Source organism: Gekko japonicus, unplaced genomic scaffold, assembly GCF_001447785.1.
Source record: "Gekko japonicus isolate JY-2015 unplaced genomic scaffold, Gekko_japonicus_V1.1 scaffold502, whole genome shotgun sequence".
NCBI classification, from domain to species: Eukaryota; Metazoa; Chordata; class Lepidosauria; order Squamata; family Gekkonidae; genus Gekko; species Gekko japonicus.
Genome location: NW_015169186.1, coordinates 349855 through 372441, shown reverse-complemented (window position 1 = coordinate 372441; position 22587 = coordinate 349855). Strand labels below are relative to the sequence as shown.

General features: G+C 49.9%; 1 protein-coding gene across 1 annotated transcript in view; it reads left to right on the top strand.

The window, feature by feature from the left end:
• TRIO (trio Rho guanine nucleotide exchange factor) overlaps window positions 1–22587 on the top strand; it is a 236019-nt gene that overhangs the window by 207151 nt on the left and 6281 nt on the right. Inside the window, exons 46-54 of the mRNA XM_015416185.1 lie at window positions 941–1118; window positions 3483–4240; window positions 12353–12600; window positions 14464–14602; window positions 16492–16519; window positions 17410–17572; window positions 18494–18615; window positions 18711–18789; window positions 20727–20927. Coding sequence (XP_015271671.1) covers window positions 941–1118; window positions 3483–4240; window positions 12353–12600; window positions 14464–14602; window positions 16492–16519; window positions 17410–17572; window positions 18494–18615; window positions 18711–18789; window positions 20727–20927 — 1916 coding nt within the window. The remainder of the gene's footprint in view (window positions 1–940; window positions 1119–3482; window positions 4241–12352; window positions 12601–14463; window positions 14603–16491; window positions 16520–17409; window positions 17573–18493; window positions 18616–18710; window positions 18790–20726; window positions 20928–22587) is intronic.

Below are 22587 nucleotides of genomic sequence, written 5' to 3'. Positions count from 1 at the left end.
AATGCCGAGGACAAGAAGCACGGCCCCCATTACGTGAGTGTCTGAGCGAGGCTGTGCTCTGTGTTAGGGTTACATAAGAACATAAGAGATGCCCATGTTGGATCAGGCCAAAGGCCCATCCAGCCCAACACTCTGGGTCACACAGTGGCCAGAAATACCAGGGGCCACCAGGAGGTCCACCAGTGGGGCCAGGACACTAGAAGCCCTCCCACTGTTGACCCCCCCAAAGCACCAAGATGACAGAGCATCACTTGCCCCAGAGCCCCCATCTATACCTTGTGGCTCATAGCCACTGATGGACCTCTGCTCCATATGCTTATCTAATTCCCCTTTGAAGCCGTCCATGCTTGTAGCCGCCACCACTTCCTGTGGCAGTGAATTCCACGTGTTAATCACTCTTTGGGTGAAGGAGGACTTCCTCCTATCCGTTCTAACCCGACCGCTCAGCCATTTCATGGAGTGCCCACAAGGAGTTCTTATATTGTGAGAAAGGGAGAAAAGGGTTTTGTGAGCTCTAGGTGCATTTGAAGACTTGTGAATGATTCCACACTGTCACCGGCGCACCAGGATAGAATCAGTGCCCACGGAGCACTTCTCCCCAACAGAGGTTTCTCTGCCTTTCTCATTCCCTTGTACAGAACAGCTCAGCTCTCCGGGGGCAAGGCAGACTTGCCTGCAAGCAGCTGGCCAGAGAAGCTTTTCTGGTAGTGAGCTTACATTTCTTTTCAGGCTACCGGTTGCGAAATTGGTTTGTTTCAGGTAACATTGTTTGTCTGTCTAGACCCAGTTGCCTAAAAACAGTTTGGATGTTTGGATGGCTGCCCCCGTGGGCTGTTGTGTGGCCTAAGTGGAACGCTAGCAGAATCTTTTGCTGTAAGTGCAACTTTTATCCTTGGGGATGAAAATCTCTCAACGCATTTTTTCCCCCTTTCTAATCAAGGTGAGTTGCCTTTGCTTGGAGGAAAACGTAGACAACGATCCATGTAAATTTGCACTAACGTCACGAGCCGGTGATGCTATGGAGACTTTTGTTTTGCATTCCACCAGTCCCGGAGCCCGCCAGATGTGGATCCATGAAATCAACCAAATCTTGGAAAACCAGCGTAATTTTCTAAATGGTAAACTGAACTGTGTTTGAAGTCTGCCTTGATTCTGCCTCATGTATAATTAGTAATACAGTAGTGTGAGGATCCAGACTCCGCTGTTTACAGTCTCTCCTGTCCTTCCTTTTTTCTGGGGTGGATTACTAAATAATGTTCCATGTCTTAAGATATCCCAATTTAATTTAAACAGGCAGACGTTAAAGAATTCCATCTTTCCATTCACGCAGATTATTGGCACTCTTCAGCGTGGGAATTAGAATCCCAGTATTTCATATAAATGCATATGTATAAGCAACCATTACAAATCACCTTTGATTGATTCATGTTGCCTTTCTTTAATATAATGACAGAAGGAGCTGGTTTTCCAATATCTTTAGCTGCTCATGCCAAACTGCTCAAGAGAAATAACTAGGGATGAAGAAGAAGAAGAAGAGATTGGATTTATACCCCGCCCTTCACTACCCAAAGGAGTCTCAGAGCGGCTTACAAACTCCTTTCCCTTCCCCTCCCCACAACAGACACCCTGTGAGGTGGGTGGGGCTGAGAGAGCTCTGACAGAAACTGCTCTTTTTCAAGAACAGCTCTTATCAGAGCTACGGCTTGCCCAAGGTCATCCAGCCAGGTGCAAGTGGAGGAGTGGGGAATCAAACCCGGTTCTCCCAGATTCGAGTCCACGCACTTAACCACTACACCAAACTGGCTCTACACCAAACTACTACAAATAACTGGGAGAATCGAGGTTTATTTCGGTTCATGGGGCTGCATGAACCACAGACCTTCACGGACCTCCCTGTTTACCGAACCGGTTTGTTTTGTGAAGTTCGTGATGCGGTAGAATGGCCCCCCTGTCTGCGGGTAGAGAACCGGGAGGAGACCTGCACGCAGATCCTGGCACCAACTTCTCCTCCTGCGGCACAGTTTAAAGTGCACTGTGGGAGGAGTAGCCATGGCAGACAGGACCTGCCTGCAGAGGGGAGAGCCCTCCCTGCCGCACACAGATCCCGCCTCCAAAGGGGCACTTCACCCCCTCCTTTCTGCTGGTTGTGGCTCGCCTTCCGGGGGCATTTCACCCTCTCCTTTCTGCTGGCTGGAGAAAGCCATGGCCAGCAGAAAGGAAGGGGGTGAAATGCCCTTGTAAGGCACTTCACCCCATATCTTACCTTCTGGTTTTGCTCCCCCCTCCCCGCTTCAAAGTGGCAGAGAGCAGAACCGGAGGGTTTAAATGGCTCTGCCATTGCAGCCAGGATCTGCCTGCAGCTGGGAGAGACCTCCCCACCGCACACAGATCCTGGGGTCAGCCTCTCCTCCTGTGCTGCAATTTAAAAGTCATCCCAGCCAGCCAAGGAGCAGCCATTCCAAGGCAGGTCCCCCCAGGAAACTGCTCTCTGGAGAAACCACAGCCGCAGGTTCTGGAAGACTCCATTCTGCTCCCATAGAGCAGAATGGGAGCTCTCTTCTTGGTGGACCACCACCACGAATCGCCACGAACAGGCACCACCATGAACCACCTGAACCTCCAAAAACCACATGGAAGGTTGTGGGAGATTCGTTGCAGGTGAGATCAGACAGACCTTGGCTTACACACCAGGCAGTTTTCATCACAAAAATTAGGTTCATGAGCCGGTTCTTGCCCATCCCTAGAAATAGCCATATGCCACATGGTTGGGATGGCATTACTTTCATATCTGGCATCGTGTTGCTTTTCAAGTCTATTATAACTAAAATGGGGATACACGGGGGTACCCTTGGCTCCACACCCACCCCCACCCACCCACCCCACACACAAATACTATTTCTTCACATTTATATTGTCATTTAATGGCCTATTGTTTCCTTCCATTTTTAAAGATAATGCTTCTCTTTCAATACTTTCTGATTTTTATGATCTTTTATAAATCGATATGCCTTTTTATTATTCAGTTAATTCAAACATTTTATGTACAGTTAATCGTTTTGCGTTCAGTTAATTCAGTAAACATATTATTCTTTGTTGACCCTTTTTGATATGGAACTCCCTCTCTACCAATATTGGGGGGGGGGGATTCCATTCCATTCCTAGCCAGTGTTATTGAGCAACCTTGGTTCGAACGTCTCTGTCGCCCTCTGTACGCTCTGTTGTCCTCCTGCATCTAAATGTGCTTGCTCTCCTGGTCACCACGATGCTGTTAGAATGGGGGGAAATCAAACATTTTATATGGCTATTTATAAAAAACACCCTTTCTGAAAGGGTAGGTGAGGGTTAGTTCCTTGTCAATGCTCCCTTCTCTGTAGGAGGAGTGTGCCCCCCTTTTGGTGTGAGTGTCGTTAGGAAACCAGCCCCTGATTGCTTTGCACCGTTTGTTCTGATTCGTCTCCGTTCTTCCTCCTTGCCCGCCTCAGCCTTGACGTCACCCATCGAGTACCAGAGGAACCACAGTGGCCCTGGTGGGAGCGGCAGCGGCCCCGGCAGCAGCTGCCCCGGACTCCCCGGCTCCAGCCGCAGCCGGCCTTCCCGGATCCCGCAGCCCGTCCGACACCATTCCCCCGTCCTGGTCTCCTCTGCAGCCTCCCTCCAGGCAGAGGCAGACAAGATGTCAGGTATGTCCCTCCCCGGCTCCCCCCTGCCGCCTCCCCACATCACCACCACCCTAGAGGCTGGCCTCGGCCAGGCAGGCAGGCACCCACCACAGGCACAGCAGAACGGCCCGGAGCGGGAAGCGGCGGAGAAGGTCCCAAAGGCAAAGGCGGCGGAGAGCCCCCAGAAGACACCGAGGGGTCCTCTCGGCCCAGCGGACGCAGATCAGAGGGAGTCTCGTGGCAACGCTGAGGAGATCCGTTCGAGGAGCGGCATAGGATCCTTGACACTGGGGAAATCAAGACCTGGAGCCGTCTCGCCAATAAACTCTCCCGTGACGACTTTCCCTTCTCCTTTTGGCAAGGAGATATTCCCACCCAGCAGCCCCCTGCAGAAGGGCTCCTTTTGGAGCTCAATCCCAGCGTCCCCGGTCAGCCGCCCTGGCTCCTTCACTTTTCCTGGGGACAGTGACTCCCTCCAGCGCCAAGTGCACCGACTCTCTTCACACAGCAAGGACACAGACCGCATGAGCACATGTTCCTCGGCCAGCGAACAATCCGTGCACTCCACCCAGAGTAATGGGGTAAGAGATGGAGCGCTTCTCTCCTGCGAGCTCTCTAAAAATCTTCCCGCGCTCCCCCTCCTGTGCGTGACCGTCACTCCGCATACTAACTTCTGACTCTCCAGCGCTGCATCACTGCTCTGAAATAATAATCAACTGCTCCGATCTTTACATGCGAATCTCAGTAGAACTGTATGTTGTGTCTGTGTGTGGGTGTACCTGGGATGTAGACATGCATCACGTATTCAGACACACAGAAAAGCCTTCTAACTCTCTCTAAATGTGATTCTTGCCTCTGCTGAAATTTAAAAAAAAAAAAAACATGCTAGCCTGACTTCTACTAACTCGCTCCTGGCTTTTCCCTCCCATCTAACATGAAAGCAGACATTTTAACATGCTGTGGACAGCCACCGTAGCAGATCTTGGCTTATGTGTTCCCTGTATTTCCACTGCAGAATAGTTCAGGGCTTCCTCCTTTTCCATTGACATACAAGCACACACATAAAGATTGCCCTGCTGAGTCAGACCAGAGGTCCATCTAGCCCAGCATCCTTTTTCCAACGGTGGCCTGCCTGACACAAGCTGGGCCTGAATTTGGCGGCCCTCTCTGTTTGTTCCAGCATCTGGTATTTAGAGGGAAACTACCTCTGAATGTGGGGCTCACATTTAGCTATCACTCCATTCTCCCTTCTCTGCTTTTTATAACCTAGTTGCACCACAGCGGTTGGCTGATCCGTTGTCTTTAATAGGCATACCTACTCATGGAATCTTCTAGCGTCAGAGAAGAAACCCAAAGTGCTTGTAAGCAATACACAGTTAAAAGATCGCAACAGTCCAAGCTAGAGGACCTGGAGATTCAGTTTTGAACATGCTTTGCTGTCTGCAGTGCTAAGAGGAGACTTGTCAGCCAGCAGACTCGCTGTCCTTTCTGCCTGGATAGACGACACGACATTCATGGGACACTTGCAGACACTTAAGAATGAACACTGATAACGGAGAGTGTGATGTGTATATTCCAGCTCTGGTGTTGGTATCAATCCCATGGCCTTCTCCCCCACCACCACCCCATTTAAGTGTCTGTATACTGTTTAACTCCCTTCATGGCTTCAACACAACATTAATTGCAAATCCCTTGGCCTTCAGAACCTCTCTTGAAAGCATGCACTATTTGAATTTTTTTAACCATGTAGCACTCTCAAGACTTCCTCTTTCTATACTTCTTGTTTCATAGTTTTACAGTCAAGAGTTCCGCTTTGCATGTCTGTTCCTGTTTGAGCTTCCATTACTTGTATTTGATTTGGCTTGGGCTTGACTCCTTAAATTGTTTTCTTAGCTTAGGGAAAAGTTATTTTGGCTGCCAGGATAGGCAGGCTTTCAGCTGCAATTAAGAAATGGGGTCTGCTAAAGAAAATATTATGTTTTGTTGTTAGTGCTAGTACCTGGCTCAATGGGAGTGAAGTGTCGTGTCTTCAGTTGCAAGGGCCAAATTCAGTATTTTATGCTAAAAGAAATCCTATCCTGAGTATCAGAGATGTGTGTGAGCAGGTGGGTCGGCCGTGTTGGTCTGAAGCAATAGAACGGCATTTGAGTCCAGCGGGGGCACCTGTAAGACCAACAACGTTTAATTCTGGGTAAAAGCTTTTGTGTGCATGCACGCGAAAGCTTCTACCCAGAATTAAACTTTGTTGGTCTTACAGGTGCCCCCACTGGTCTAAAATGTCATCCATTAGATGATATATTTAGCATAAAAGACCGAAGTGGCCCAAAATCACGTTTGGGAAGGGAGTGCCTTTCCCCCATGTCCTGAAACTGGAAACTCAGCAACACAGAACTTAATAATATTTGCAATGGGAATTATACCCGCGGTGGGAAGAATGTCAAAATTAGCCAAGTGTTGCTTCCTTGTTGAATTCTTTTCCAGGTATTGTACTGGGGGGAAGGGGGCTGGCAGCATCCGGTCTCCAGCACAGTTGTGCGGAACCTTGTCGTAAATTCTCTACAAAGTCTGATTTCAGCTTAAATGACCTGGAATTTGCAGCCTTCAGCCTAGACGTCACTTTAGGGCCTCAGTGTTGCTCATCTGTTCATGTAGCTGAAATGGGTTGTCAATAGGGGTGTGCAGGCGGGGGGGGAAAATCAGTTTTTTTCAGATTCGGATATATTGAACCTGAATTTTGGGGGGGGATACTGAAAAAACCTGAATAACAATACCAGTATTGTATATATAGCCAAAACTTTTCGGTATTTCCGGGGGGGGAAATTGGTCTATTATATCCTATTGGGCCATTATAGTCAATGGCAAAAATCTTCTAACAAGTTTTCATGGGGTTGGGGGAAGGGGGTTTGAGGTAGAGGCACCCAATTTGCACTGTAGCTGCTAGAACCTCTCCCCAAAAGACCCCCAAAGCTTTGAAAAGATTGGACCAGGGGGTCCAATTCCAGGGACATCCAAAGAGGGTGTCCCCAATTCTCCATTGTTTCCTATGGAGATGGGGAAAAGGCAGGAAGCAAGAATCTCTCTGTAAGTAAGTAAGGTGTGGTGGTGTGAGGGGGGCATGTTTGCCAGGCCAGCAGCAGCAGAACCTGTACGTGTGGTCCCCCCCCCCCAGAACCAGTGCCACTGTGGCAGTCAGTGCCCAAACCCAACTGGACTCAGGTCAAACCAGAGGATCTCTGCAGCATAAACCGAGGGGGCATGTTTGCCAGGCCAGCAGCAGCAGAACCTGTGCAGTGTGGCCCCCAGAAGAACCAGTGCCACTGTGGCAGTCAGTGCCCAAACCCAACTGGACTCAGGTCAAACCAGAGGATCTCTGCCGTGGCTCCAGAAAGGAGGCCACGTCCTCACGGGCCGTGTGGACCATGGGAATGACCAGGGCCAGACTTGCCGTGTCAGACGAGAGCATCTCGGTGTAGCTCTTAAAGGGCTTAAGAACCTCCGCAGTCTGAGAGGTGGTCAGCCAGTCCTCCCGGTTGAGCCGGCTCTCTTCCTGAATGACCCTGCTCTCAGCGATCAGGGCGGTCAGGGCGCTCTCCTGCCCCAAGCAAGACACAGGTGGAGTTCCACCGAGTGGTGACATCGCCCAACAGGCGGTGGTCCGGCACACCTGTCAGCGCCTGCTTCTCACGCAGCAGATAGGTGTCCTCCTCACTGCAAGAGAAGTGACTCAAGATGTACCGGCATTTCTGGAGGAGATGCCAGAAACCACGAGTCGCAGCGTTCAGATTGGGATTCTCCGCAGAACCCAACCCCAAAGCATCCTTGACCACAAGGTGGAGAAGGTGGGCCACACGGTAAATATGCCTCAGGCCCAGTAGCTTTGTCGCTGCACTAAAGTTTGTGCCACCATCGGTCACCATGAAGCCCATGGCGAGATCCCTACCTACCCACCCCGCTAACTGTCTCTCGATGGTGACCGAGGTGTTGTCCGCTGTGTGCGGCCCATCAAGTTTCTCGACGTGGAGCAGAGCCTGGCAGTAGCCGGCCCGGCAGCCCTGACCTTGCCTGACACTAGTTCCTCCTCCCCCACCGAAAACGTCGCTTGGTTGCCACCAGTGCGCAGTCAATGAAAGATACGAATCATGCGCCTGACAGGAGGTCCAGATGTCGGATGTGAAGTGCACGTATCTCCCACAAGCGCGGGACAACTGTGCCTTCACGTTGTCCCTGGCAGCCCTGTACAATGAGGACATCACGTTCCTGCTCAGCGTGGTCCGCACAAGGGGTGTGTACCAGGGATAGGCATCCTGGAGCAGCCTGCGGAAACCAACGTCTTTAACTGCGGAGAAGGGGCGCCCGTCTAGAGCAAGCATCTCAGCAGTGAGGCGAGTGGACCCTCTTACTAGCCTGCTGCCTCCCCCCCCCCCCCCCCGGCACTCTAGTGTTGATGTCACCAAGCATCTCCGTCAGAGATGCTTGGCGTCCCTGCCCCGTCCCTACTGCAGAACGCACAGAAAGATTGCTGGAGGTGGTTGCAAGACGGCTCATCTGGCTGGCTGGCTGGCAGTGGCCGCTTGGGCACCCCAGCAGCAAACCTGTCTCTCCCCCTGAAGAAGCACCACCTGGTGGTGCTTCTTCAGATCGTTCCGCAGCCCAGAGGTTGAGAGATGGGCGATGTCCTTCCCTCGACTTACCCGGGCCCTACACAGCTGGCACTGTGCAAAAGGGGGATTCTCTGTCGCCTGGGAGTGCTTCCAGACTTCAGAGGTGAAGGGGCACCCACTCTGACCAGCAGCCATGGGCACCCCGGAGCTGCCTCCTGTGAGGAGCTCGGGTTCCCCTGGGCGTGGGGGGGGGGGGGGCAGGAAGAGATGGGGGGTTGAGAGGGCAGGTCCCTGGGGCGCACCACCTCCATCTCTTCCTCTTCCTCCTCTCCCAGCCTCTCCTTCCGTCCCTCAGGAGGGCCTGCTGGAGCCTAGGGAGACTGGAGGAGTGGGCTGGCCAGCCAGCTCCTCCTCCAGTTCCTCTAGAGCCCTCTTAGTCCACGGAATGAGCTCTGAAAACAGAGAACTGTCCCCAAAGCTCAACCCCAAAGACAGCTCTGGCTGCCCCTCCTCCTACCGTTGAGCCTCAGCAGCAGACCCCTGCCCAGTGCCAGCAGCACCTGCAGGCACCTCTGCTGGGGCCACCCTAGGAGCATCCTTCCCAGGGAAGAGAGCCAGGTGTGGCTTCTTCATGGCACCACTCTGGCCAGACGTTGGAGTGCTACCAGGATGCTCTGCTGTGGTCCTGTGCGGAGGTGGGGGGGGACCGCGGCCCTCTCCCTCCCCTCCACCCCTCTAGTCTTCTGCTTAGCTTTGCTCCCAGGGCCCCTCTAAGTTCCCTTCCTGTTGTTCATGTTGCCCCTGGCCAAACTCAGCCTAACTTGTGGGGAGAGTATTAGGCACCTAACTTACCTGCACTATCACCTGACCCTAAAACAGCCTCACATCTTTTTATAAAATCTCCCACCCAAAAACTAGGTTTTTTTTTTCTTTCAGTAGAGCCTAACCTAGCCTTCCTTCAGTTTGGGGTTTCTCTTTTTTTTTTGGTTTGTTTTTTTTTTTAAACCAATGAATTCCTACACCTACCCTGACTCTGGTTTAAAGACTATCCTTGAGATGTGGCTTGGAAACCTTTTTAAAGGTTTAAGGGTTTTAATCAAACAACTCCTATCTAGATTCTAGTGAAACCAGCCTGATTCCCTGTGAAGGAATGCAGGTGCTCCCTAATTCAAACCCACAAGCTAAAGGGGAAACATTTCTCTGGAAAAAGTGCCTGGCTTCACCAAAGTTCAGTCAGAGCACAAACAACAGCACGCTACTTTTTGAAAAGTTATGCGCTACTTAAACCTCTGTTTTATGAGCTGAAGACAAACCTGGCCTCTCTTTGTCCTCCTAGCACTGGCCTAGTTAAAGGTAGAACAGCTAAAGCCCTATTCTGAGACTTATTTAAAAATATTAGTTCAAAACACCTGAAACCTTTATTAAAACCCTATTTAACAAAGGTGCAGCAGCCAAACCAGAAGCACGCACAGAGCACTGACCCCCACGCCTAAGAAAGCCCAAAATCCACACAACAAAACCTGCCAAAAGGCACAGAACAGAACCACTAAAAGGCAACAGATAGATCCTAGGCCCCAGAAGGACTAGTCAGTAACCCCCCCCCCCAAAAAAAACCCACAATAAAAGGAACTTTAAGGCAACAGAACCACAGGACAAGAAGAACCAAAAACAGAGAGCCTAGGCCCCAGAAGGCCTAGTCAGTAACACACGCCCCCCCCCCCCAAAAAAGCCCCAACAAGCCCAGAAAATACAATACAGGAGGAACTTTAAAAATTTAAACTGTAAAAAGCCAACAGAACCACAAAGCACAAGAACCAAAAACAGAAAGCCTAAGTCCCAGGTAGAAGGCCTAGCCAGTAAGCCCCCCCCCCCCAAGAAAAAGGCCCCAACAAGCCAAGAAATAAAATATAAAAAAAACAAAAGTTAAAAAAAAAAAAAAAAGGAAAATGCAAAAACAGCAGGCTGGCCAAACCACAATCTAAAAGACGAGAATCCTCCCCCCAAAAAAACGAAACAAAACCAGGAAGTGGCCTGAGAAACCTACCCACCACCACCACACCAACCCCAGGCCCCAACCCACCCAACCCACAACAAAATAATAATTTTTTTAAAAAGTGGCCCTAGTATAAATCAAACCAGTGATGTCTTCAGTCTTCTTCTGTTGTCTTGATCCAAGGTGGTCCAAGTCAGCAGGCAGCAGCAGCAGCAGCAGCAGCAGCAGGAAAGCAGGCTCAGAGCAGAGGCTGAAGCAGAAGCCAGCCACACACAATCTCCAAGCCAGGTTCTCTCTCAGCAGCAGCAGCAGCAGGAACAGGAATGGAGTCAGCCAGCCAGAGTCTGCTTTTATGCTCTCTGGGCATACACAGAAGGATTTTGAAAAGGAACAAACTTCTGTGATTGGCCAGAGAGCAAAATGCCAAAATCCTATTGGCCAGTGCTCCTTCCCTGGGAAAGGAGCAAGCCTAGTAGTTAGGCTTCAACAACTGAAGCTAGCAGCAACAACAGCCTTGCAAAAAGTTGCAAGCTGCAATGGCATTTGGAAATGCATTGCAGTGATTGACTGTCTGCAAGGTCCCTCTTCCCCCAGTTTGGTGCAGTGGTTAAGTGCGCGGACTCTAATCTGGGAGAACCGGGTTTGATTCCCCACTCCTCCGCTTGCACCTGCTGATGTGACCTTGGGTCAGTCACAAGCTCTGGCACAGCTGTCCTTGAAAAAGAGCAGTTTGTGTCAGAGTTCTCCCAGCCCCACCCACCTCACAGGGTGTCTGTTGTGGGGAGGGGAAGGGAAAGGAGTTTGTAAGCCGCTCTGAGACTCCCAAGTGAAAGGCGGGGTATAAATCCAATCTCCTCCTCCTCCTCCTCCTCCTCCTCCCTCCTGGAAACCAGAGCAAGAGGTGGGAAAGAGGCAAAAATGGCAGAAAAACCAAGGTTAGTGGAGCCTTTTAAACTTTAACCCCTCCCAGAGCCATTTTTTGGTAAACTCCCCTCCAAAAAAACCCCCAAAATGTTCGGGGGTTTTCAGCATTCATTTTCCAGAATCCGAAAAAGCTCAGGGAAGCTTTTTTGGATTCCGAAAAGCCGGGGGGGGAAACTCGAAAAGATTTTTTTCGGGGGGGGGGGGTTCAGTTCAGATTTACCGAATGTATACCCTTAGTTGTCAAGCTAAGCACAGAATGTCCCAGGGAGGGAAAGGGCTTCATGTGGAAAGCTGGAATCTGGGCAAGGAATCGAAACACGATAGACCAGGGACTATGGGATGTCTTGATGACAGTGAACTGCAGTTCCACTTTTCGCCTCTTCAGTTAGCCAGGCTGGCATTTCCACCCACTCCTGGCTTAAGCCATGTGTCTTCTGTGGACAGGCCCCAGAGTGGCAGAGCTTGAAGAGGACTTGGTATTTCAGTTACCTGGTCCTGCCCAACCCCAGAAAAGAATCTGCAGGACACAGTCTGAAAATCGTTGGTTTATGTGATTACAGCCGATAGCAAGAATTTTATCCAGTACTAGACTCAATGGGAATTTTACCATCGATAGGTTAGATTCCAATACTGATCTTTACAGCAAGGTTGATGGTTGTATCTGAACGCTCCCATGAGAGTTCTGATAGATTCAAGATAGAGGAGGGCAGTTCTGCCTTGTTAACTTGATTTCAGTCTGCCAGCAGAAATTTGTAATTTGCAGCCATCTTTTAAAATGGAAGCAGAGTTTGTCAATGCTCATATAAGAGCAGAATCTTTGGTTCTTCCACCCCAAAGTGGGCTTTCCTGCGATGCTTCTTCAGGAAGGAAATCGAACAGTTAGTACACAAACACAGAAATCGCAGTTGCATTTAGTGGTGGAATATAAATACAGGAACATTCTGTTTCATTGTCCTCTTGAAATTGGCGATCACATATAATGGCTCTTTTTATCTTAGACCACTGGCTTCACAAGCCATGTAGTTTGTATCTATGGTGAAGGTTAGCCTAAACATTAGCTTATTGAAATGGCTACACTTCCATTATGCTGATGATGTGGTTGAACAAAACTTGCTTTGTATCTGTCTAAATTTCTCCCTTTTTTCTCCCCTTACATCAAATTTGTTAATCCACAGAGTGAAAGTAGCAGCAGTAGCAATATCTCCACCATGCTGGTGACACACGATTATACGGCAGTGAAGGAGGATGAGATTAACGTCTACCAAGGAGAGGTCGTGCAAATTCTAGCCAGCAACCAACAGAACATGTTTTTGGTGTTCCGAGCCGCCACTGACCAGTGCCCTGCAGCCGAGGGCTGGATCCCCGGCTATGTCCTGGGGCACACCAGTGCAGTCGCCATTGAGACCCCCGATGGAACCATGAAGTGAGTGTCCGGGATACTTGACGGGCAGCATGCTCCAGGGAGGTGGCTGTGTTTAAATCTGTGTGGGAAAACCAACCAAGAGCCCTGTGGCACCTTAAGGGCCTCCACAGTTACCGTATCGGGGAGTTCACACCCCGAAAATTTCATTGGTGTCTCACTGCAGTCTAATATGGCTACCCTCTGAAACAGTCATCTTTATTGTGGCCTAAACTTTTGTGAGCTAGAGGCCACTCAATCAGATGTAGGTTGCTAACGTTTATACGCCTGGTTACAAAAGGAAACTGCAAGGTCTTTAAAGTGCCTCAGACCTGTCTTGTTTTCGCATTCTATTTTGCTTTGTAATGACATCCAAACTTCATATTGAAAATTTCTGATATTTAGAAAAATTGAGAGATCAAGAAAGTAGACTAATACCTGGGGCAACTCTATGTTGTTTAGCGATGAAGGGTGATTTTCATGTTCTGAGCTACAGGACTAGCATGGCTTACTCTGTCACTTTTAAATGTCTCAGTAAAGACATTGGGAAATTGGAAAAAATGAAACATTTCCGAAACAACGTTCCTGTATGCAGGCTTAAGTTCCAGCCCACTGTCGTCCTAAATTAATTTTAATACAAGTCATCCTATTAAAATAAGCAGCTGATTGTATGACTGGAAAATCGATAGCTAGGGAAGGAAGCTGGAATAGCTTAGCTGGGAGAGGCTGGCTGGCTGGCAAAAGCAGATACAGCAAAGGTGAAAGAGCAACACGTATCCTGCGGGTTGTGTGATGTGGTACAGAGACACACAAGCCACGGTGAAAGTAGACATAATTTAGGATGTAGCAAGGGATTGATGGAACCCATCACTCGACATTTCAGGAATGACAAAGTCTGTTGTCAATACAGAAAAGAAAAAATGATTACACACACACATGTATATATTTAGGTGATTATATATAACAAAATATATGAAATAGAAAATATTTCTCCCAACACCCCCTTCATTACATTGAAAGGTTTTTGGGTCACTGTTTACAAAATACTTTAAAACTTACTTCTGTTGGGATAAGTTTATAGTCAACATTTTACATTTTGTATTTCGTAACTAATCTGTTTTTCAACTGGATTATTCATTTCACTGTTGCTGCATACTCAATACTGCATATGTTTGCCTTTTCTGCTAGCTATTTGCTATTGCTATTTGCTACTTGCTATTTTGGCAAATAGGTAATATAACAAAAATGCAGAAGAGGGGGCTATTGTATATCTTATGGTAGAAAATAAAAAATGTTTCTGTTCAAAACCCACTTCTTACACACACACACACACACACACAATTTATATTCAACGTATTACATTTAGAATTGATTTTCAGTCTGCTTCTTCATTGCAATACAATTGTATACAGTATTCTAGACTACTACTTATTCTACATTTGACTCCTGTTTGTGTAGTACACACTCCATCTCTCCTCAGATTTTGTCACCGATCAGTTTCTCAAATAAGTTGTTAATTTCGCCATCACTGCATATTCAGCAAGTTAGTTTCCCATTCTTCTAAGCGTCCACTTCCCCATTTTGCTGCTTAGATAATTCTAGCCCCTGTCACTGAGGAACTGTCAAACATCTTTTAACACAAAACCCATGGGGGAGCCATTTACAGTGCAATCCTACACAGGGAATACTCCAGTCTAAGCCCACTGAAAGCTATAGGCTTAGACTGGAGTAACTTTTTTTAGGATTGCACTCTTAATCACCTCCTACTTTATTCACTTCTCCCGTTTGTCGGCATACTCATTCTCGTTAGAAAGGGGTTCTTCAGTCTGTTATCCGTCAGAGGCTGCTGTCCCAGCTGATCGTAACGCCTTCATGTTTTGGCTTCAGGAAGTCATCATCTTGGCATACAGCACTCCGTCTGAGGAAGAAATCTGAGAAAAAGGATAAAGATGGCAAAAGGGAAGGCAAGTTAGAAAATGGTTACCGTAAGTCCCGAGAAGGCCTTGCCAACAAGGTTTCCGTGAAGGTATGCCTTCCTCACATTGCGCTGATAATTTTGGGGAAACAGCTGTATATCTTGAGCTCTTTCAAATGTGGAGGGACCGGTCCTTCTGAAGATCCTGTGCAGGGAATGAAATAACAGAATGTTCCGCTTGTCAGAGGTGGGCCTTCGATCTGGAGGTGAGGAGGGCCTCTTGACTGAAGGTCCGTTTCTCCCACAGGCCCCTTTTCCAGCTTCCTGTTCCAACTTGTGGGGGGGGGAGGGTCCTCAGGCTTCCTCAGCTGAGAAGAAAGATATCTGCTGTATTAGAACTTTTCTTAGTCCAGCAGTCTTTAAACTTTAGTCTAATTCCAGCCCATTCTTGAATGAACCACCCCAATTGATTTCAATACCGAAGTGCCACCTTCCCCACCAGCTACAGAAGCCTGGGATAGTTTGCAAAGAAACTTGACCTGTAGGCACCAAATAATGAAAAATTAAACAGACAAGTTCACAGCGGCTCCAGTTTCCCTCCGTTTCAGAAGAACTGCAAAATGCTGCCCTGAAAAGACTGGCTGTGCCTTTCTTGCAAATGGCGGGTAGTGGAGGGGATGGGGCCATCCATCTCTATGGGCGGAGGCTGTTTTGGATCACCGGAGCCAGGCCCCCAAGGGAGCTCAGCTGGGAGGAACCTGTGCGGGGGGGAGGGGCGCAGGGGCTCAAGACAAAGGGGGAAAAAATACTAAGACATGAAACCTCTGCCCGTCAGCTTTCTTTGCATAGGTATAATTAGGACAGTCACGTAAATACGCGTGCAGCGAACAGATTTCAGGTATACCTTCAGTAAGCCCCTTGTACCCAGTGGCCATCCATCCAGTAGCGTCATAATGTCTTCTATTCAGGTGGGATCAGCCGTGTTGGTCTGAAGCAGCAGAACAAATTTTGAGTCCCGTGGGGGCACCTTTCAGACCAACCAGGTTTAATTCTGGGTGTGGGCTTTTGTGGGCACGCACACACTTCCTCAGATACATTATATGTAATGGAGAGCCAGTTTGGTGTCATGGTGAAGTGCGCGGACTCTAATCTGGGAGAACCGGGTTTGATTCCCCACTCCTCCACGTGCACTTGGCTGGATGACCTCGGGCAAGCCGTCGTTCTGATAAGAGCTGTCCTTGAAAAAGAGCCTTTTCTGTCAAGAGCTCTCTCAGCCCCGCCTACCTCACAGGGTGTCTGTTGTGGGGAGGGGAAGGGAAAGGAGTTTGTAAGCTGCTCTGAGACATCTTTGGGTAGTGAAGGGCCATGGGGTATAAATCCAGTCTCCTCCTCTCGTCCTCTTAAGGAAGTCCTGTTTCACTGCATCTGAAGGAGCGTGCCGGCACACGAAAGCTTCTATCCAGAATTAAACTTAGTTGGTCTTAAAGGTGCCCCCACTGGACTCAAACCTTGTTCCATAAGGCCTACGTTGATTCCTGTTTACTGAGTACCAATTTTTCTTATTTTTAGGGTCCGGGGAAAAATCTAGAATCTGGGATTGCATTGGGGGGGGGGGAGAGTTGAACAGCATCAACCAACTTGCCTCCACGTGCCGTCAGTCACCATTGCATTTGGCAAGAAGGGGCCTCCTAGGTTTGATGGCACAACTGCAGAAACATTTGTCCCCCAGTAAATTGTTGGGGAAACGCCTGTCAGGGTTCCAGCTTCCCTGTTGAGTTGAGAGAGCTTTGGCTGGGTTGATGATCCGGCCACTAGGCATCACCGCTCCTGGGAGCAACCCTTTCTGGCACTGGTTGATCTTCCACCACATTCAGCTCGACTGGCTGCGGGCCACTGTTCCAGTGACTGAGGGGTATTCCTGGCTGAAATGTTAACTTCCTGGCCCTCGTGTCAGACTGAATCTTTTAGAAAGGCTAACTCTTCTAACTTTTCCTTTTCAGCTTCTCAACCCCAACTACATTTACGATGGTAAGCTGAGTTTAAATTCAGAATCGCCTGATTCCGAAATCATATTTTCCCCATTCTTGCAAAGGTGCGGGTTATAATTCACTTCCGAAATGAGTTAAATCAAGTGATGAGCCTGTTCGTCCCTCGTAGGGCAGGGTCTGTTTCACCTTGCAGCCCTTTAGGGGGATCCAGGACGCAGTCCCTCCAGAACCAATTCATATTTCATCCTGTCTGAATCATCAGAGGAGAAGGGGGGGTGGCCCTTTGTGCTGACCGTGCCTCCGCTCTTCACCTCCTCTGGAGCACTGCGGCATTATCACAGCGATAGCACAGCGGCTACACTTGAGAGAGTCGGCTTCTGGCACAGTATACAACTCGTGTCGTAAATTTGCCTTGTCCTGTTGATGAGTACATTTACTGGGTCGTGTCCTAAGGGGGGAAAGTGGGCTGCACCACTGTCACTTCCAGCGGGGGAGTACAGTTTTCCAGTACAATATCACCCATATTGAAAAGGGAGAAAGATACTGGCTTAGATCCACCAGGAGATTACTGCAGGCAGAAAGAACGCCCATCCTCAAAATGCACCTTCCCTCCTGCTGCAGCCCAAAATGCTACTTCTGGGGAAATGGTGCCCCCCCCCCCCCTACACACACACACATACTGATTCAGTAGAAGGCCGTTTCATGTGTACAGAGTGGAATGCGGTCTCTACTGATGGTGACATGTCAGTAGCTTCTTAGCTGCACGAAGTTAGATGATGATGGCCAAGACATGTAACTTTGCAACCTTCTAATGGCAATTGCTTCCTCCTCTTTCAGTCAGTAGCTTCTTAGCTGCACGAAGTTAGATGATGATGACCTAGACATGTAACTTTGCAACCTTGTAATGGCAGTTTCTTCCTCCTCTTTCAGTTCCCCCAGAGTTTATAATACCATTAAGTGAGACAACATGCGAGATAGGAGAGACTGTCATTCTTAAGTGCAAGATTTGTGGTCGTCCAAAAGCTTCGATAACTTGGAAAGGTCCTGATCATAACACACTGAGCAATGACAGTCATTACAGCATCTCCTGCAGGTACGGCGGCTTCTTTGCACGGCGTTCTTTCGACGGTGTTTAAGGCGACAGGCGAGCAAGTGTCAAACTCTTTTGGAGGGTCTTGAATGACCATTTCATTTCGCCAGTCCTCTGCCATTACAGACTCTTGCGTATTCTGCGCCTTCCAGAGTTTCTTCTCAGGCCAAGATAATGGATTTTGATTTCCAAGCTACCACTAGAACGCTTTTTAGACAATGGCACTTCCGCTCCAGAGGTGATTTTCTGAATACATTAATTTGGTCTCAGAAACCAGCTCCAGTGGAAGCTGTGAGCCAACTAGGGCTGCCAAGTGGGGGCGGGGGGGGGCGGTAAACCCCTGCTTTGGAGGCCCGATTTCCGCCGCCATGGAATCGGGCCCCTCCGACGATCGGGGCCACGCCCTGAACGTGGTCGACATCGCGCGTCACTTCCAGTGATGTGCTGGGGGCATGCGCGCATCCGACAACAGCTCCCGGAGCCTGGCGAGGCGTCCCCGCCGGTGAGTTTTCCTGACTTGGCAACCCTAGAGCCGACATGAATGTGACAGGTAGTGTGGGAGAAAATACACTGGTTCCACAACTGTGACAGTGCAGAGGGGGAGACGTGTGGGTGAGCCCTGCCCAGCCGATCCCAGAGAATCAGGAGTGAGTTGAGTGTGCAGAAAAGCCCTCAGTCTCGTTTGACTTGTCTCCCAACGTCTCCTCCTTTTCACCAGTTGGTAGCTTGTGAGTAACTTAAGTAAGCATCGCCACGTTCTGCAAGAGGGATGGCTTCCAGGCACACCACTGTAAACTGGGATATTTTGTTGTCTTCGGAAAAGCTTGTAGCCTACTAAGCCTCTGATGCATGATGAGTGGCGTGCGGCACCCCCCCCCCCCCCCGATTGCTCAGCTGTCTATGCTCAAAACTTCTGTCTTGCAGTGATTTAGGAGAAGCATCTCTGAAAGTCATTGGTGTGACCACAGAAGATGATGGTATCTATACTTGTGTAGCTGCAAATGAAATGGGTTCAGTTTCATCTTCAGCCAGTCTTCGAGTTTTAGGTGGGTTTGTCTCTTTGGTGAGGACACATGAAACTGAAAAGGGTGTGCATTTTGTATGGTAAATATGCAGTGTGGATTCCTTTTCCCTCTTCCAGGTCCTGGATGTGATGGGATCATGGTGACTTGGAAGGATAACTTTGATTCCCTGTACAGTGAAGTGGCTGAGCTTGGCAGGTACGGTTCTGTCTGCACACGATCTTTGAAAGCTGAGTACACGTCTAGAGAGAGACAACTTGCGCGAGTGCTACATACGTGCAGGTGTACCGGCACACCATGAATCTGCAGTGACACAGATATGCAGAAACCAGATTATGTTCTAAGTGAAAGACTAGCCTGCAAGACTGGACACGGTAAAGCACACACAGACAGCAGTGAGTGAATTTGCAGCGCTCTCTTTCAGGTGATGTTCATGAAGTAAAAAGGTAAAGGTTCCCTTGCTCGAAAGCCAGTCAAGTCCGACTCTAGGGTTGCGGTGCTCATCTCTGTTTCCAAGCCGAAGAGCCAGCGCTGTCCGAAGACATTTCCATGGTCATGTGGCCGGCATGACTAAATGCCAAGGCGCACGGAACGCTGTTCCCTTCCCACCGAAGTGGTACCTATTTATCTACTTGCCATTTCTTGCTTTTGAACTGCTAGGTTGGCAGGAGCTGGAACTAGAGATGGGAGCTCACTCCGTCAGGCGGCACACTCGGGTCTCGAACTGCTGAACTACCGACCTTCCACAGCCTGCAGTTCAGCGTCTTAACCACTTGAGCCACCGCAGCTCCTTGTTCATGAAGTACCTTAACATAATTCATGCATTACTGGAACAGCATTTGGAGAGTGCACCTCCCCTGTTGATATGGGAAAGAGCTGTATAATTCCTCTCTGTGCCAGCTACCAATGCAACGTGGGATCAGGCCCCTGGAAAGGGGCTCCCACGTTGCCCCAGGAAAACTTCAGTCAGCCAGACTGCCAAGTCAGGGGATCCCGGGGGTCCCTCTGACAGATCAGTCGGCACTGATGCCTTGAGACAAACAGTCCACTTGTGACCCTCTTGGCAGCACTCTGAAAATAAGCGAGTCTCTGCTTCTGCGTGTGTCCAGCTGGCGCAATTAATTTTCGGTAACGGTCAAGACGAAAATTAGTAGGCCTGTTGGAATTAATATAATCAGGTTTTTTTAATTTACAACAATGCTGAAGTTGTTGATCACAGAACCGGCGCCTGCTGTCGAGGGCAGGGATTATTTCTGGGCGGAGGAATTCTCTGGGTATGCAGGAAAGTGGGAATGCTCTGGGGTTGGGGTTGCCCCAGGCTCCGGTGGGGACCCCAGTCGTGGCAGTGGGTCAGCTGTTGCCACAACATGAAGACAGGCTGAGGCCCTGACCCGGATAGCCCCGGCAAGCCCGATCTTGTCAGATCTGGGAAGCTGACCCTAACCCCCTGGCACGTTCTTGGAAGGGAGACCTCCCAGGAATACCAAGGCCGGGATGCAGACGGGCAATAGCAAGCCACCCCTCTGAAACGTCCAAGCCCCCCCAGGGGTCACCAGAAGTCAGCCATCGTTCTCAGTCACACATGCACAGACACAAATACGAAAAGGGGACACATTGAGCACCCTGCCTGCCACCTCACTGCACGAGGAGGCCCGACAACCCACCCAGTGGTGCAGCGGATGATCATCTGGGACAGAGCAGGATCCCCTCCCACTGGCATCTCACCCTGCCACCCAGCTGATCATCGGCACCCGAAGTGGAGGTCCTGCCCGCCACCTCGCTGAGCAGGAGCAGTAGGCCAGAAACCCGGGAACAGCAGTGAGCTACGTGGTCCCCGGGGGGCAGGGGCTGGCCCCTTTTGCCAGAGCAGGGGTCATGCCAGCTGGCGGGGCGGGGGGAGTGCTGAGGGCGACATGCTGGCTCGGACTCCAGCCTGCAGAGGAGCAGGGCCAGAAGAGGGGGGGGAGGCCACCGACCCAGATGGAGGAGTGCCTCTGGTGTCTCAGAACGACCTTTGCCTGTGTTGACCTGAGTATCTCTTCCTGTGAGGTGCGAAAAGGAATGCTCCTTTCCCCTCCCTTTGCTTGATAGAGTTGTGGCCTCATATTGTTTCCATCTCGTGTGTTTATTTCCAGGGGCAGGTTTTCTGTCATCAAGAGATGTGATCAAAGGGGGACCAAGCGCGAAGTAGCTGCTAAGTTCGTGAATAAGAAACTGATGAAACGGGATCAGGTCACCCACGAACTTGGAATGATGCAGAATCTTCAACATCCTCAGCTCGTTGGCCTTCTCGATACCTTTGAGACTTCGAGCAGTTACATCTTGGTATTAGAGATGTACGCGGCCTCTTAAGTGTCTTCACGCAAACATTTCACTCCTGCCCAATATGCGTACTTCTGTTATAATTTAGATCCAGGGTAACCACTTTGGTGGCCTGTGAAGCGCCTCTGGCCTCCAGGAGCATTGAGGGATTCAAAATGTGGGATCCAACCGGTTTTCATCCCAGTGAAAAAAGGAGGAGGAGGTCCCCTTTGAATACCAAAGAAATAATCCTGGAGATCCTGAAATATGCATGAAAAATGTCATGTGTGATGGGGGGGGGGGGGGGGCGTAAGGACGAGGATTAGGTGAGATTGAGTGAAGGACCCGATTGGATCCAACCCGCTTTTAAGCCCCCCAGTTAGGGATGCCGCTTCTTCCACATGATCAACGCTTCCGTCAAGCCTGCTGCATGCGGCGAACACCCGAGTCCCAAATCCTTAAACAGAAGGTGACTCTGTCCTTTTGGGTCACTAAAGCAGTCCTCCTCTGTAAAGTAGGTAAACTGCATGCTACAATCCTACAGCCCTTGTAGGCTTAAGAATTATGCAGTCTCCAATTTAAATAAAGGAATTGGGAATTGTCGGTATTCTTTGTGCAGCATGGGGGAGGGAAATCATACGACATAAAATACCTGCATTTTTAGTGATAGGTCGCCCATGATCCAGTCAAAGAGATGCGTGTAGTAGTGTCAGTTTTGCTGTGGAGGATATAGAAACACAAGAGTGAACAGATCAGGAGTCAACACTGCAAAAAAGTTAGTTGTGCTTAGACTGCAGAAATTACCTTCAGCTCACATTTATGGTCAGAGGCCAGCATGCCTGAGGGACCGCCTTTCCCCACACGTTCCCCAGAGAGCACTGCGTTCAGGGACAAGAAACCTCCTAGTGCTCCCTGGCCCTAAAGAGGCCAGACTGGCCATCACCAGGGCTAGGGCCTTCTCCTTCAGTGGGGGGAAGTCATCCAGGAACTGGTTTGGTCACGCCCTCTGCTTGCTCGGATAGGCTATGCAAATTTCTTTTGTTGTGTGGCTCCTATTGGAGTGGCCCTGGCTGACCTCCAGTTCCTGCATAGCCCTGCGCTCGGTAGGACGTCTGGAGCTCCTGCTCCAGGCCGGAGGATTTACAAAAAAACTAAAAGAAAAAAAATTGGAATAAATCCATCAGAAGCCAAGAAGATCTTCCATCCCCTTGCAGACTCTAGGGAACCCGGAGACGTCTGCAAATGGTCCACGACAGGAAGAAGAAGAAAAATCGGTCCCCTCCACCTTCCGAGACGCTGGAAGGAGGACACATGGCCATGACGGAAGTCTTTGTGGAGCAGCAGCCCAGCACTCCTGAGGTACCGGGAGTCAGGTGGCAGGACACCCAGCGTCTGGAAGAAGCGCTGCTGCAACAGCCAGAGGAAGGCAGCTCCACCGACGCGAGGCCAGCTGAACACACCGAGCCAGCCAGTCCCTGTTCAACCCCCCACACACATGGTCCATGATGGCAGCGCGGCAGCAGCGGGACCCAGCGGTTGAAGCCTTCGGGCTCCCGTTCCCAGCCGCGCACCAAGAAGATGGCTGCAGCTCATTCAGCTGGTGTGGCGGCCAGCGGCGCAGGAAAGAAGGGACGCCCCTCCGGTGAGACCATTCCAAAAGGGAGGGGGGCCAGCGGGGAATAGCCTGAATGGAGG